Source organism: Lissotriton helveticus, chromosome 4_1, assembly GCF_964261635.1.
Source record: "Lissotriton helveticus chromosome 4_1, aLisHel1.1, whole genome shotgun sequence".
NCBI classification, from domain to species: Eukaryota; Metazoa; Chordata; class Amphibia; order Caudata; family Salamandridae; genus Lissotriton; species Lissotriton helveticus.
This window is the reverse complement of record NC_136063.1, coordinates 726,227,750-726,243,955: the sequence shown is the minus strand read 5'-3', so window position 1 is coordinate 726,243,955 and position 16,206 is coordinate 726,227,750. Positions and strand designations below refer to the sequence as shown.

Sequence of the window (16,206 nt, the reverse complement as noted above, 5' to 3'; positions counted from 1 at the left end):
ATGTGCCAAAGTCACATCTCCAACCAACCAATACAAAGGACTACCTAGGAGCCACAATAGATACTCAAAAAACTCTCGCTTTTCCCAGCTCAGCTAGACTTCGAAATATTCAGGCTTTAGTTCTCCGCATTCAACCCAACGATTGGATTCCAGCTCAAACGTACATGCAGCTACTGGGAATTATGTCATCCTGCATCATGACCGTTCCCCATGCCAGATTGCACATGCGTCCACTTCAAGAATGCTTAGCCAGTCAGTGGAACCAGTCTCCAGGTCTATTAACCGATCTAGTGTTGGTAAGCAGCCCTACTCATTGCTCTCTGAGGTGGTGGAACACACATAATTGATCAAAATGATGCTATTCATAGACCCGGTTACACAGATAGTACTGGCAGTAGACGCGTCCACCCCTGGCTGGGGAGCTCATCTACAACAGCATACAGTGCAAGGCTTGTGGAGCCAGCAACAGAAGTAGCTCCACATCAATCACCTAGAGCTGCTTACAATATTCCTAGCACTCAAAGCGTTACAACGTAACAGCTATGTATTACATACAAAAAAAGGGGGGGTACACTCTCTCCAACTGTCCCGCTTGGCCCAAGACATCTGGAGGTAGGTGGGCTATTCAGCACAAACTTTATCTCCTAGCGGGAGATCTCCCAGGAGTCAACAACCAGATTGCAGATCTCCTCAGCAGAGACAGCAAATACACGAATGGGAACTCCACCCTCAGGTTCTCCATCCATACGTTCACCGTTGGTGAGTCCCTCACATAGACCCGTTCTCCACATACCAAAACGCAAAATGCCCAAACTTCGCGTCTAGGTATCCACCCCAATTGTCCAAAGGCAATGCACTATGGATGAATTGGTCAGGGATATTTGCTTACGCTTTTCCGCCTCAACCAGTCATGCCATTAGTGGTTCAGAAACTCAAACTAATCCTTGTTGTTCCCACAAGGGCACGGCAACCATGGTTTACAACCCTATTGGAACTCTCAGTAGTTCCTCGCCAAAATCGACGTCTTACACCAAATCTTCGCAGACAGAGCTATGGAGACACAAGACATCCGGACCCCACTCAAGTGAATCTGGCGACCTGGCTCCTGAATTCTTAGAGTTTGGCTATCTTAATTTACCACCAGTCTGCATGAATAATATCAAAGAGGCTAGACGTCCTGCTACATGAGCCTGCTATGCAGCAAAGTGGAAGTGGTTTGTAATATACTGTAATAACAACCACATCAACCCGCTCGATGCTTCTGTACAAAACATTATATGTTATTTGTTACATCTACAACGGTCCAATTTAGCATAAACTTCCATACGATTACATCTGGCTGGAATAGTGGCATTCCTCCAGAATAGACAACATCAAATTTTTTTTTTAAACATCTTTTTATTAAACAAAGGACATTACATAACTCAAAACTGACCAGGGCGCATGGAGTACTTTGACATATACATATAGAGAACATAGACTTCCAGATGTAGACAAATAAGGCAAAATATAAAGAATAGGTTTAAGTGTCTTCCAAGTCCACGCCGGCAGGGTCCATCTCAGGTGGTGTACAAATGTCCCCACGATAAGCATTCCAGACACCCCAGATCTTACCCCACTTGCGAGGCCGTCCCCTAGATACACACACAGACCTCTCCCGGAACATACACCAGTCAAGGTCCTCCATCCACTTCCTAACCCGAGGTGCCTGAGCTGCACCCCAGAGTTGAGCAATATTGCGCTTGGCAATTGCGCAAGCAAGAGTGACCCAGATCTTGCCATGGCACGAGAGGTCGGAGGGCTCCCAGAAATTCAACAAACAGCGACGCGCTTCCAACTCGATCCGCACGCCCCGCACTTCACTCATCTTCAAGTGTATCCTCGTCCAAAAATCACGGACCTTCTCACACTCCCACTGAATATGTAGGAACGTTCCCGGCCCTCCACACCCTCTTCAATGTATTTATTTATTTTATCTATGAAGTTTTATATAGCGCAAACAAGAACCCGAAGGATATCAGAGCGCTTTACAAAAAGATGGAAGGAAGGTAATAAGTGCAATATCGACAAAAGCATAACAAACATGAATATTACCATACAAAGGGGTAAAAGGAGAATAATGCAACAGCTAATATATAGCGAGCTAAGAAGGGGGCAAACTGTAAGGTACAGAAGAGTAGCATCAAATGAAGGTCGAACAGGTGTAGGATCAGAGACTTCGAATGGATGATCATAACCCATTTAAGGTAAGAACTTGTTAATTAGGAATCTATTATCTTACATTTGGGAAGCAGCCGTGGAGGAGAGTCTGCGTGCTTCCGGTGGAAGAGAGTTCCAGATCTTCGGGGCAGTGCCAGAGAAGGCTCGTTGGCAGGTTTTTGTTTTTTTCTATAGATTTGTGGTTTCAAGAGGAAAGAGTTCGCACTTAAAGAGGGTCTACCACCCCCTGAAGTTCAAGTTTTGCGCTAGGTATCTGGGGGTTTTGAAATGGAGGGCTTTGTGTGCCAATCAAGCCATCTTTAGCTGAACTTGAGCTTTGTAAGGAAACCATTTAAGGGATTTTAGGACTGAGGATGTGTGCACGTTTCTTTTGGTACCTGTAACCAGTTAAGCTCCAGCGTTTATAGATGCCCTTAGTGGAGCTAAGGTATATTTGGGGAGGCCACAGAGCGTAGCGCTGCCATAAACAAGTCTTGGTAACACAAGCGCTTGGACCACCTGCTTGAAATCAGATTGTGGAAGGAATAGTTTGATATTTCTGAGAGTCCTCATCAAATGATTAGCTCTCTTACACACATTGCTATGATTCTTCATGTTCAGATGTCTGTCCAGTGTGATTCTGAGAGTTTTGGCTGGGTATATAATGAGGGGGAGCAGTTGAAGGCAGTAAGGGGATTCAGCAAAAGGTCTGGCTTGGGGATGTGGTTCGGAGGAGAGATGAGAAGGAATTTGTTTTGGAGGCGTTGAGCAGGAGGTGGTTCTTGGTTAACCAGTTTTGAGTAGACGTTAGGATAGTGTTGAGTGAGATGAAGTTATCCGGGGAGGAGTGTTTTAAATAAAGTTGCATTTCATCCGCATACATATGGAAGAGAATGTTCGTGGAATTTAGTGTATTAGCTAAAGGTTCCAAGAACAGTTTGAAGAATATAGGAGGTAGGGCAGAACCTTGGGGGACCCCCATGAGTACTGGAGACTGCTGGGCGAGAGTGTGGTTTGTCTTGACTCTTTGTGATCTGTGGTGGAGGAAAGACAAGAACCATTGTAACACCTTACCAGAGAAGCCCATCCTGTTCTTCAGAATGGATATGAGGTTATCATGATTGACTGCGTCGAAGGTGGAGGAAAGGCCGAGGAGGGTTAGGCGACAGGATTCATTTTGGTCGAGCATTTTTAAATGTCACTCTGGATGTGAATGAGAGTCGATTCAGTGCTATGCCCCTTCCGAAAGGCAGATTGATGCTGGTCTAGGAGTTGGAAATTCTCTCTGTGCGCACAGAGTTGTGATTGGACGCATTTTTCTAGGAGTTTGGTTAGGGTGGGGGTGTTGTAGATAGGATGGAAGTTTTTAAAGTCACCCCTTTCCGCATTCGTTTTTTTTTAAATATAGGTGATACCTGAGCTGCTTTTAGGCACTCTGGGATCGAGCCCTGTGACAGTGAAGCATTTACAATCTTTGTCCAGGTGGGGATGAGGACGTTCTAGATTGGCTCGCTGAAATTATTAAATAGATTGATACTCTGAAGAATCTTGTTGATGTGTTTTTCACTGAAGGGAGAGAAGGAGCCCCATGATGCATTGATCTTGGAGTTCAGGATGAGCTTCTTAAATAAGTCAGGAGGTGGTGCGGACCCCGAGGATGGAAGTAGAGCCTTTTTAGAAGCGAGATCAATGTTGATGAGACTTGCTTTCTTTGTGAAGAAAGCAGCTAGTTTGTTGCATGAGGGTGGGCCATAATCATAGTGGTTTGGAGCTACCACTGATTGCTGTTTAACCAGTTCAAAAAGTTTCTAGGGGCGGTTAGCAGCATGCTCAAGTTGGTATCTAAAGTAAACTGCCTTAGCGCTCTTGATTTGTTTGTTGTAGGAGCTCCTAACATCTCTAAGGAGTTTTAGTCGGTCCGGGGAGGGTTTGGATTTCCAGTATTGTTCTGCTGTCCTAAGATTGCGGCCTTCAGAGTTTACATTTTCATTGAACCACAGTTTGGATATTTTTGTTGACACATTTCTTTGTTGGAGTGGTGCAATGTCATCCATGATGTTAGAGATGGTAGAGTTGTAAAAGTATGTGAGTAACTGAACCTAAACCAGATCAGCTTTGGAGGAGAGGGCAGATTTATAGTGGGCTGCTAGTTCATCTGAATTGATGGATCTGAGGTCCCTTTTCCAGATCTTTGATTTCGTTGGTTGGGCCTTCCTCATAGAAACCTCCCTGTTAATATAAAAGAGAATGCAGTGGTGGGCAGACCAATCACATGGAGGAATGGTATCCAATGTGATGAATTGACCATTGGAGATGATTAGGTCTAGAATTTCGCCTTTATTATAAGTTGGCCGGTTACAATGCTGAATCAGCTCTTGATCACCTAAGAATGATTTACGGCAAGATACAGCGTGGTCGTTGAGGTTATCCCAGTGAAGGCTGAAATCACAGAGGAACATTGGGGACAGTACTGAGTCGACATTGCAAGAGATGATTTCCATAAGTTGCTCAATGAAGGGGGGATTGTCACCAGGGGGGTGATAAAAAGTGTGAAGTTTGCACACCGGCAGGTTATTACTTGAAATGCTGAGCCAAAGGTATTCACAGGAGGATGGTGTAGAGGACTCCAAGAGAGAAACCAAGAGTGTGTTACTGTGAATACAGACTAGGCCACCAACTAACTTCAAAACTCTGTCTAGACTAATTGTGTCATGGGTAGGAGGTCTAGGATAGGAGTGGAGGCGGGATTTAGGCAAGTTTCAGTGAGGATGATAATGTCTGACTCTTTGTGTTGGCTGAGGTCGAAGATGTCGGAGGCGTGTTTACTGGCTGACCTGCAGTTGAGTAGCCCACATTTAAGTCGTACCAGATTAAGGGGGGAAGGAGACTGGGTGACATTCACTCTCGTGAGGTTGTCCATATTCATGGCTCCAAGGTTGTTAGGGGGTTCTCTGCTTTGGTTAGAGAGGATGGTTTGTATTTTTCCCGGAGGTATGTTGGTGTTGATCATAGGCGAGTAATAGTTAAGTAGGTCATTAATATCATTAGACACCAGGTAGGCCTTTAATCTTCTGGGGCGGGAGAGGGCGTTAGGTAGGGGTATAGTTTATGGGACGGGGAGGGGGGGAGAAGCTGACCCCTGAGATCTTTAGCCCTAGGAAGGGTTCTAGACAAGTTTGCAGAGGTGAGGAAGGAGCTGATCAAGGGGAAGTGATCAATTGAGAGGGCTTTCAAGTCAAGTAGTTCAACAGTAAGAAGCTGCAACTGTAGAGAAATATCATCCAGGCATGCTACCAAGTCTGAGTGCTGGGAGAGGGTTAAAGGATGTGTTAGGATATCGGCAGTGAAGGGGGGGCCTCACCGTAGGTCCCTGTGGTCTGAGGTGGTGATGTGTAGTTCTGAGGGAGGGAGTTGATTGTTAGGGACTCGCGGTGTTCTATGGTCTTTAAGATAGTGAGGTTGGTAAATTAGCGAGGATGGGATGGCCATTGAGCTGAGTCAGGTATGGTCCAAACAGAATTGAATAGATTTTTCTGATCATGGTCTGCGGAGGACATATGGTGGGTCTTAGGCCCAGTGGGTGGCGTGGAGAGAGGGATGAGGGAAGAAGGATCCTTTGTTGAGAGCAATGACAGTGGGTGACTAGGGAAGCTCTCAGCTCGAGGAACAGTTGGAATAGGACTGGAGTGCTGTGCGCAGAGCGAACCAAAACAAAAAAATCTCTCGCCTTATGAGACGGGGGGTTTAGAGGGTTGGATCAAGACAACAGGGGACAGAGCCGCTTTACAGTCATCTAAGGGCGAAGAATGTTTTAGAATGAGTAAGACCCTCCCCGCTGTGATGGGGGGGGAGGACTGGATAGATCCTGAATAATGGTAGGGAGTGTTTAGGGGTCATTGGGTTTCGCCGAGGTCGCATTTTTGAGTAAAGGGAAGATATTGACCATCTTAACTAGGTTGACATTGGAGGCTTGTATTATGATGAAGAGGGCGATTGTAGTATTGGCGTTCAGCGTGAGCAAGGGCACCGTTGTTAATTTGAGACCATGAGGTGTTTTCCTGGTGCCTGATATTCGGAGCATAGAGTAAAAAACGTTCCGCCAGCAAGCTATTTTTCTGGTGTAGAAAATAAGGTCATTAACTCTACTACCTTTGTTTGCACAGAAGTAGACGTCTCAGATTAAAGTTTTGGGCCTAGCCTTGAGTATGTGATTGTGTTTTTGGCTGCATTTTTAGAGAGGTTAGGAGGGTAGTTGATAACTAAGGCATTGGATCCTGTGGGATCGGGACTTATCTCCATTTTGATAGTGTGTCCTGGCGAGGGAGGGGCCCCCAGAAAAGGAGTATGTAGGAAAGGCCGGTTTAATTTCACAAATTAAATCTGGTAAGACCGATGGAGGGCCAATCGGGTAGGCAGAGTCAGTTAGACCGGGTAGTTAGGGGCAATAGTTATAAACTTCAGGGAAGGTAAGTTGCGGCGGGAGACTGTATAAGAGAATACTAATTAAATATATATATTTTTAAATAATGCGGTCTAAGAGTGGATTTTGGGGTCAGTTATTCAAAGGTGGGTGGGTTGGCAAAAAATGTCCAATACTTGTTAAAATGACCCAGGAAGGGAGTCCTACCTTAGACTTTGATTCTATGATTGAGGAGGAGGGAGTTGTACTACTACAGGTTCACAATCCATCAGATCAGGTGCGAGTCGAAGTAGAGAGGGCTAGTTCGACCTCACTTTTGAAAGCTGCTCATGCTGTGAAGGATTGCTGTGAGACCTTAGCGTTGGTTTGTGGACCAAATCACGGGCGCCATCTTGTGGAGGTGTAACTTGGAGAAGAGAAGTGGGGACATTCTTTGGCAGACAAAGTGGATAGAGGCCCCTTTTGGGAAAACGAAGAAGGTGCCATCTTGGGGCGATGGACCTTTAGCCAGTTGCATCGATATTAAAGCATAGGCCCCGGGCACTTATCAAGCCTGAGCACTTATGGATAGCCAGCCATTGCTCGTGAAGTGGGGCGAGTGGTGGGAAATCAGCTGGCCGGTCATGGCGGGTAGACGGAGCATGCCAGTCCACGTGCGCGCTCAGGTATTCCCCATTGTTTGAATAGATGGCCACAATCTCGCCCCTCCGTGAGTAGAAGATCGGTGGGGGCAGTCGGAGCAAGCCAGCCAAAGCGCAAGATCATATAGATCCGATGATCCCGGCCTCTCCCCTCCGTGAGTTGCAGATCGGGAGTGAGAGGAGGTCTGCCGGTCAAACAAAGGCGTGCAGCTGGAGGTAGCCAAACAAAGTGCATGGGCCATCCTGCCAGCAAGTTACGTCCATGTGGCCCCAACCTGACGAGTCAGCCCCCAACACCAGTCTATCGACCCAATGGCGTAGACTGTGCAGGTCCCGCTCCATGGCCTGTTGACACATCAGTTGGGATGAGAAACTATGCCCCAGTGCCTCACTAGTCAACGCCGAGCTCTCCCTGTGCCCACTCGTCTGTCACGAGGCAAGAATCCCGCTTGGTGGCCCGTGGACCAACCTGCAGGGACGAGATGCCATTGCCCGGGAGACTCCCTGATCGTCACCAGACCCTCGCCAGCCACATAGCTCACCTGATCAGCAGAAGGTTGTCAAACACAGCCAGGCAGACCGAGGAAGGACGCAATCGCCTCAGGTCTCAAATCAGCGGTGTGGAAGGGTGGGGATCAATTCAGCCAGACTCAAAGGACGCCTCTGATCACTCCTGGGTCACGGAGCTCCTCGGATCAGTGGAGGTGCTCCGTACCCGGCCCAGTAGACAGAGAAGGGTCGCGAGCATCTCAGCTCAACAGGCGCTGGTGTTGGAAGGGAGGAGAGCCCCTCAAACCAGCCAAGAAGGCTGTCGCGGGAGGAGGTCAGTTGTCCGTCTTAAGGCATGTAAGTTGGGGTATTGGGTTCACATAGTTCATCTCTTTTTAGAGCGCCTGTGATCAAAGCCTTTATGGAGGGACTCTAGTCATTCCCCCAAGACGTCCACCTGCTCCAGTATGGAATCTCAACATTGTTCTCACCAGACTAATAGGTCCACCCTTTGAGCCATTGCACAAATGTGAACTGCAATTTCTCACATGGAAAACTGATTTCCTCGTGGCTAACGCATCACTCAGAAGAGTGGGTGAGCTTCAGGCATTAACTATAGAAGAACCCTTTTTACAAATGTACCAAAATAAAGTGGTTCTTCGGACTAACCCTAAATTCCTTCCTAAAGTCATTTCTGCTTTTCATATCAATCAATATATTGAGTTACCCGTGTTATTCCCTCATCCAGATTCAGTAGCAGAACATTCCCTACACACATCAGATGTGAAGAGAGCTTTGCTTTATTACATAGAAAGGACAAAACCTTTCCATAACACAAATCAACTTTTTGTCGCTTTTGCTCCACCACACAAAGGCAATCCCATATCAAAATCAGGAATTGCAAGGTGGATTATCAACTGCATTCAAATATGCTATGCAAAAGCAAAACAAACGTTAACAGTTCCCCCTAGAGCACACTCTACACGCAAACTGGGTGCTTCTATGGCATTCTTAGGAAATATATCGATAGATGACATATGCAAAGCTGCAACATGGTCTGCACCACACACATTCACAAAACAATATTGTGTAGATGTGTTAGCAAGACAACATGCTAGAGTGGGCCAGGCAGTTTTACATACACTATTTGAAACCACTGCAACAGATAAAGGTTAGCCACTGCTTGGGGAGATAACTGCTATGTAGTCTATGCACAGCATATGATCTACAGCTCATATGCCTCGAACGGAAAATGCTACTTACTCAGTATGCATCTGTTCTTGGTATATAGAGCGTTAGTCATATGTGCCTACCCGCCTCCCTGGGTACCTATACCTGTTGCAGTAACATCTTACTTAGATCCATGCATTAATGGACATCTCCTTTTACTACTCTTACTAACTCCATTATCACCCTCTGCGGGAAAACAATCCAACAATGGAATCGATGCCTATGCGCCCTGTCACCGAAAGGAGTCACCTACCTCGTAACTGGAAAGACTTCTTCGAAGAAAAACAAAGTGCAAACATCCGGACCCAACACTAGATGGCGATCTATGCACAGCATATGACTCTATAGCTCTATATGCCAAGAACAGATGCATACTGGGTAAGTAGCTTTTTCCTTACATTGCATTTAAAAAGTGACAACTTTAGGAGAGAACATTTTATACTTTGAAAGTTGAATATATAGATCGCAGAATCACAAATCTGAACCCATAGCAAAGCTTGTACCAACAGTGAGTGCTTTGAGGATTGATATGAAAATGAGTGCAGCATAAAGGGGCATATAAAGCATGGGCACTCTGTTCAGGCTTTGCGATTGGCTTGTTTTGCAGGTCTCGCATACCAAGAAATAATTTGATTTTCATGAACAACAACTTCAGACGTCTCACTTACTTAGTGAAGACATAGCTGGTTTGTTTCAATGTCAACAATTCAGATACAATAACGTTTTAAATGTTGGTCTTCCAAGGAAACATTGTCTATAAATTTAAAAGAAGAAACTGCATGAAATGTTGTTTACAATCTTGTTGTTTTCATGTTATTTGAACACAATAATCTCTACAGCAGTCTTTATCATCCATTTCCTAATGAAAAGTCCATCTGCTTCTGGACCTTGTTCTTTAGCAGCCAAATCTGCTGTGTATATGTTTAAGAATAGAGATATTTCCGCTGGAATTGCCCATTGCGGTACCTTGTATTGCCTCGATTTCTTTGTGTTTTGTTGTTGTTTTTTAATATCATAAAATATGAGACCTTTCACTTATTCTTCCTTCCACCTGCCTTACATGATCACGTAACGTTGCCGCCTGACCTTCGGGTTGTAGGCTAAATGGCTGTGTGTATCGATGTTGATCTTTTTAGTGCCTGATTTGCCAACATTGGTGGTTGTACTTTTGTAATTGTTCTTTATTTTAAAGGTTTAAAAAAAAAAAAAAGAATAGAGATATTTACTTTGCTACGAGAATAATTATTCATGCACAGAAAGCACCCTTATTCTATCCACACAGTACCTTCATCACATCTTGGGAGGTGACCTTTTTTACCACATCAAAAATTCAAGTTGATGGCCCATCCACACCCATTACATTTGTGTGTGTTTTTTTATCAATCTGTAAAAAAATATATATATATGTATGTATATCGAAAGAGACCAAGGTTTATCTACAATCAAAGATGAATGTGATTAATAACCCTTAAGCACATTTCCTGTTTGGTAAGAGGCTTGCAACTCCCTTTTTTTGTCTAGTCAGAAACATGTCTCATACTTTTAACAGTACTTTAATTTCTTAGCTTTAGAACTACAGTGCTCACAGAGTGGCTTTCCAACTGAAAAAGCCAGTAGGAGAGCTGCCTGAACATGAAAAGTGCCACAATGCAACACCCGCAAAGACGTCTACTACTGTTAAGCTGGGTGTGGATGGAATAATAACTCCTACCTCTGACCCCTGCCGAACAGCCCCCCTCCGCCATTGCTAAATAAACCGAGTTTCCACCTATCTTGCAAACATCGACCGAGACCTAATACACTAAGATGACATAATACAAGTGTGAGAAGTAGGCCTGGTATATGATGTTCACTATTCTAGTGAACACCTTGCACCAGTCCAAACAACCCTTATGGTGATGGTTGTAAGTCAACCTTATAGACCAGCTATCCTAATGGTAGCGTGGACAGAACAGTCTTAGGCTAAAAGACTCGTGAGGGCATGTAAAGCCAGCTGTTTTACCATATGTAACCCCTTGAACATCAAATGAAAGGACACCACACAGGATATATATAAAATATATATGTATTTATTTACTAACACACTCCTCTGAACTTTTTATGAGATCAGAGGCCAAAGCACATAACAAGATACTTAGTCAGAATACGTTAAGTTGCACAATTTACAGTTGGGCCCTAGGGGCGAAGCAAACCATATATTAAGAACGTGGTATAAGTACCACGTCACGAGAAAAGGAAAGGCCTAGGGCCTAGGGAATCGCTGGGGCTACACTATCTGAACCTTAGTTTAGGAGTAGGAGGCCCACAGGCGGCGGGTGCAGTGTCTTTACACACACGCGAGAGTCATGTAAAGTCAATGGGAACTTAGCAGTTAGATAAAGAAGGATTTTGGACACTTCCGGTTTAGCTAGGAGGAAACAACTAAAAACCTAGACACTTGGATAGTCCATACCCTTAGGAGCACCGAAGTACTCGCGTTACCTCACCCACAGGAAGCGGTGCATAGGTGTGAAGATGTGTCGGGTTTTGCCGTTGAAGTCTATGGAGCCTGTGAAGAAAGATGCTGCAGGCGACCAGGAGGAAGATGTCCGGGTGGATCCTAGGGTGGATCGAGGATGAAGAGGACCTGAAAGCAGAGGGGACAGAGTCTGGGTCACTAACCAGTGACCGGGTGGAACCAGGCGACGTCGGGGAGCAATCAGGTGCTGTCTTGAAGCTTGTCTCTTCAGCCACGCGGACCAGGAGACGTCAAGGACGACCAGGTGCTGGAGGTGAGCTGTCCCACGAATGTTCTCGCAGATGGAGGGCCCCACGCAGAACTCGTGGAGTGCGGAGGGCTGATCTTTGGTGCAGGTGGAGCTCGGATTCAGGGCTTCTCAATCCCCAGCGCACAGCTTCGAGGATACCTCAGGAGCTGCACAGTTAGCAAGTCGTAGACTTTTCAAGATGTCCGGTCCCACGTGTCTCGTCACCTCCACGGATCTCAGCTATGCTGCAGACGTGAAGAGAGGGTCAGAGAGGTCTGAAAGTCTGGGTCTTGTCAGGCTCCGTGCTCGGGTCCCGGCGGGAGCGTCGACAAAGCAAGCCGTTGATTTGCTGGATGGTGCCTGGTTGCCCAGGGTGGTCACTCCTTGGCCACAAGGGAGATTCTTCAGTCTTCAGCTTCAGCAGAACGTCGAAGGTCCAGAGTTTCGTGTCAAGTTTCGATTCTAGGATTAATCTAAAGTCTCAGGACTCAGCTCCTACCTTTATACAACTAAAAGGGGCTGGATTACTTCCTAGGTCCCTCCTATGGGTGGGACCAGGAAGGGGGGTGGTTACACCCCCTTTCTTTTGTCCAGTTTCGCGCCAGAGCTGGGGCTGGAGTGCCCCAGCAACCGGTTTGAACTGGGGTATGCATGGAGCACCTAGTGTGCCCCATGCAGTGTCTCAACTATTCAGCCCTCCCTGTCCCAATACACAAAGTCCTGTCTGGGGTGGTGCTCGCACCTCTCCAGGCAGGAAACCTATTGTCCAAACCTCCGTGACTGGAAGGACTCCCAGCAGCAGGAGGTCAGACTTGTGTCTGTGGCAGCAGCGTCCATTTTGTGATGCTGGGGCTCTGGTTAACTTTAACCGGGATAGTCAGCACTAACATGTCTTTTCCCTCTAGAAGGGTGGTATGCCACCCCCGTCGCCAGAATTGGCGAGGGGGTAGTATTCCAAAGCGTATGACACCTTACACAACATGTTTTGATAAAGCCAAACCAGAGTTATCATTTAACCGTGAGGTTCATAATGCACTTAAGAATATATGGTATGGCAATATCATAGAACAGCTATAAGGACATGGTTCCGAAAGCTGTAGACAGGCTCAGCTCATGCTAGAGCACCATCTCACACATAACCAAGCACTCTGCCCCCAGGATTGTTAAGGCCTGCCATAGGAGTGACTTATAGGTTACTGTGTGTCTATATATAATGGTAGATATAGGAATACTATACCTAAGCAAGGGGTGATTACACGACCTTGCCCCAGCTGAGTGACCAGCCAGTTGTGTCAGTTTGAGTGGCCAGCCAGAGGTGGCATAATACATTCTGCAGCCCCTGTTAGGCCTTGGTTACACCTATGCCTTGAGTACCTAGGGTACACTTCTACAGGGGCTGACAAGGTGAACCAATTCCCAATTGTGGATGTACCTAGAGTACATAGTGTGAATTTGGAGAGAGTGCATCTGGGCTGTGGGTCTGATTGTAAATTGATACTTGTATAGCGCACTATTCACCCACAAGGGTCTCAAGGCACTTGTACGAATACCGCTGTTGAACCCATCCTGGCTTTCCCTGTGAGGTGTCCACTCCTGGGCACCCCCAAGGTGGAGGCCAGGCATCCTTAGCGTTGTGGGGGCCGTTGTAGCAGGCCCACAGCCATATCTAAGTCGAAAACCAGTAAAGCAAAAGCAAAAAGTGGGGGTGACCATAGGAAGCAGACCCTACTCTCCTACAACAAGTACTTTAAGTAAAGCAAATTGTAAAATACTTACACAGTTTATGTGAAAAATACGATATCTGCATAGAGAGTACACTGGATCCAGATTAATGCCAGCCAAGGAAACCGTAAAAGGAGAATCAAGAAATTCACTGATACCTAGAAAGCAATGAAAAAAAAGTTATATGTTTAGAAGAACATTTGTAGACTGCTGTTGTATGGTTCATACTTTCTCAGTAAAACTGTGCATTTGTTGGGCAACGTAAACGTCAAAATTGGCAAAGACTGAGTCTAAGCACACCATCTTGAAATGTTGACCTTAGTCCTGCTAGCTCACAGTGCACAATCTGTACCCTTATCCTAGTATGGTAGCAGGTGGAATGTGAAACCTCAGAACATGACCACCCTGACTCCCCAAGGGAATCGTGGAACGAGATCTAGAACACTTTCATTTGGTAGCTTACACATAACCAAAGAGATCCACAAGACAAGCAAAATATGATTCTTGTGTAAAATACGTGTGCAGCAATTATTAATAGAAGGAAACAGAGCAGTGTAATCTGCATCACAAGAATGTTAAAGAATATGAACATTTCAGTCTTGCTTTTACATAGATTATATGCTTGCATATAAGTACAGTTATATTTTTGGTCCTACCTATCGTTCCCTATCCTAGTGTGCCTGGGGTGGGTGAATTTGCCAGAATCCCTGTATGGTGATCTAACTCCCCAGTTACCTCTGGGTAGGTTTCATCCGGGAGCTCGTTATCCTGCACAAGCACACAAGCATATGCATGTCAAATGTCAAAGTTCTAAAAAAAGATGTAAAATTTCAATGTGAGCATGTAAAATGGTAGAGTTTCAACCCAGGCCTAATGTGACCACATGACACTGCAGTCTTAGAAATTGTCTTACATTATAGTTTTAAATAGTGTGTTCTAGATTCTTTATTAGTGCAAGTTCTTTGCTGCTGCTGTGTTTTGCATGGAGTAGAGTAATGCAGATGCTTTATTATTATTATAAACTTCACTGTTTGAGGAGTACTAAAATACATGACCTTTGCTATGCTCAATAATGTGCGGTTAGCCCAAAAAAATAACATTGTGTTGATGGCAGCAATCTCTTGCCCGTTGTTTGTTTTCTTAAACATACTGTCTGCAATTTTCCTTTGCAGATTCAATCTGATCAAATCCTGACCATGAATCGAATTACTTATCGAGTCACTGGCAGGGGAGTGACTGAGCCACCTTATGGTCTCTTTATTATCAATGAAAAGACTGGAGAAATGAATGTTACTGGTATTGTTGACAGAGAAGAAATATCAATGTTCTATGTGAGTACCTCTGCATGTGCATTGATGTTTTTCTTTCCTTTTTATGTTGAAGTGTTAAGTAACATAATGAAGTATATTGAATTACTACAAAGATGCATACCTAGCAATTAATTATTTTCTGTTACAAGAATTGTCCCTTGAATGCCCTACTTTCCCAGTTCAGTAGTTTGGTAAAAAAAATGGTTCCACCTCTTTGATAAAATCCCAGGAAATATCAGACTACCAGTTTCTGAAGGTGTCACAGAAAGTAGGGTGATTTAACGTTTAAAACTTATTACATTTAAGGACGAGATTCCATAGCTATTTTTGCAAGAAGAGAGAACAGTGAAATGGGTTACCAATTCCCGTAAAGGTAAGTGCCTTCATGCTTCACAACTATCTGTGTTCTTTTGAAGCTTCTGCTCTCCTCTTTAAAATGGAGCACTTTTTCTGTTGTCCCTACCAGCATTATTCAACAGGAATTCTATTCAGCTCGCAGCATTTTAATAGCTGAATGAAAAGAGGATGGACAATTTTGATCCAACGAAAGCACAACCCAGCCAGCAGTAAGCATACTATGACGTGACTCCGTTCCAAGCTGCCAAAATGTAGCCCTTTGAGGCTGGTGTTGACACTGCTGTGGTGGGGTTAGAGGTTGGGGTTGTATAATGGTGAATATACTAATAGCAATAGTCTATGTAGATTGATTCCTTGCATTCTATGGTCAATTCCAGTCACGATGCAGAAGTAGAAATCGTGCCTTTTGTAGTGAACATGAACACGGTTTAATCTAGAACAGGGGTCAGCGAACTAGGAGTATTCCCTTGAGTGAGAATAATTGGGAGAAGCCCAAAAGGGGTCAGGGGAAAACAATACCACAATACAAATATATATAAAGAATTCTTACAATTTATTGAATTATACAAATGTTAAAAGGAGAGTGAACCAAAAATGGAACTCACTCAGCATTAATAAAACAATAAAAACAATTAATAAAAAGGTTTCAATTTTGGCCAGCAAGATTGAATCACAAAAGACAGAAAAAACAGTAAGACATGAAATTAGTGCAATACTTCTTGTATATTCGGACTCTATTGTGAACACCTAAGCTATATGTACTATAATACAATATTTCAGCAAAGATGTCGAGATCCTGAATTATACTGGTATGAAGCGTCGACGCGTTTCGGTGGTTTTCCAAATTATTGTCCACCTTTATCAAGACACCTTTTGGTTTCTGTCGTGGTGTTGGGGTCTATATAATTTCCCTTGAAGTCCGTATGTCTAAATTGAATTTCTATATTGTTCCATTTTTAAATGCCGAATGTATAGGGCTGTGTCTCTGGGTTGTGTATCCGGTATGGTACTCCTGTAGATATAGGTACCTAGGCGTATAATCAATTCAGAGTTGTTGTGCCTAAAATATATATTGCTGGTCTTCTTAACTT

At 44.7% G+C, this 16,206-nt stretch overlaps 1 protein-coding gene across 1 annotated transcript in view; it reads left to right on the top strand.

Annotated features, from left to right (window-relative positions):
• DSG2 (desmoglein 2) overlaps window positions 1-16,206 on the top strand; it is a 486,965-nt gene that overhangs the window by 155,275 nt on the left and 315,484 nt on the right. The window contains exon 4 of the mRNA XM_078687378.1: window positions 14,621-14,779. Within this exon, the coding sequence (XP_078543504.1) occupies window positions 14,621-14,779 (159 nt within the window). The remainder of the gene's footprint in view (window positions 1-14,620; window positions 14,780-16,206) is intronic.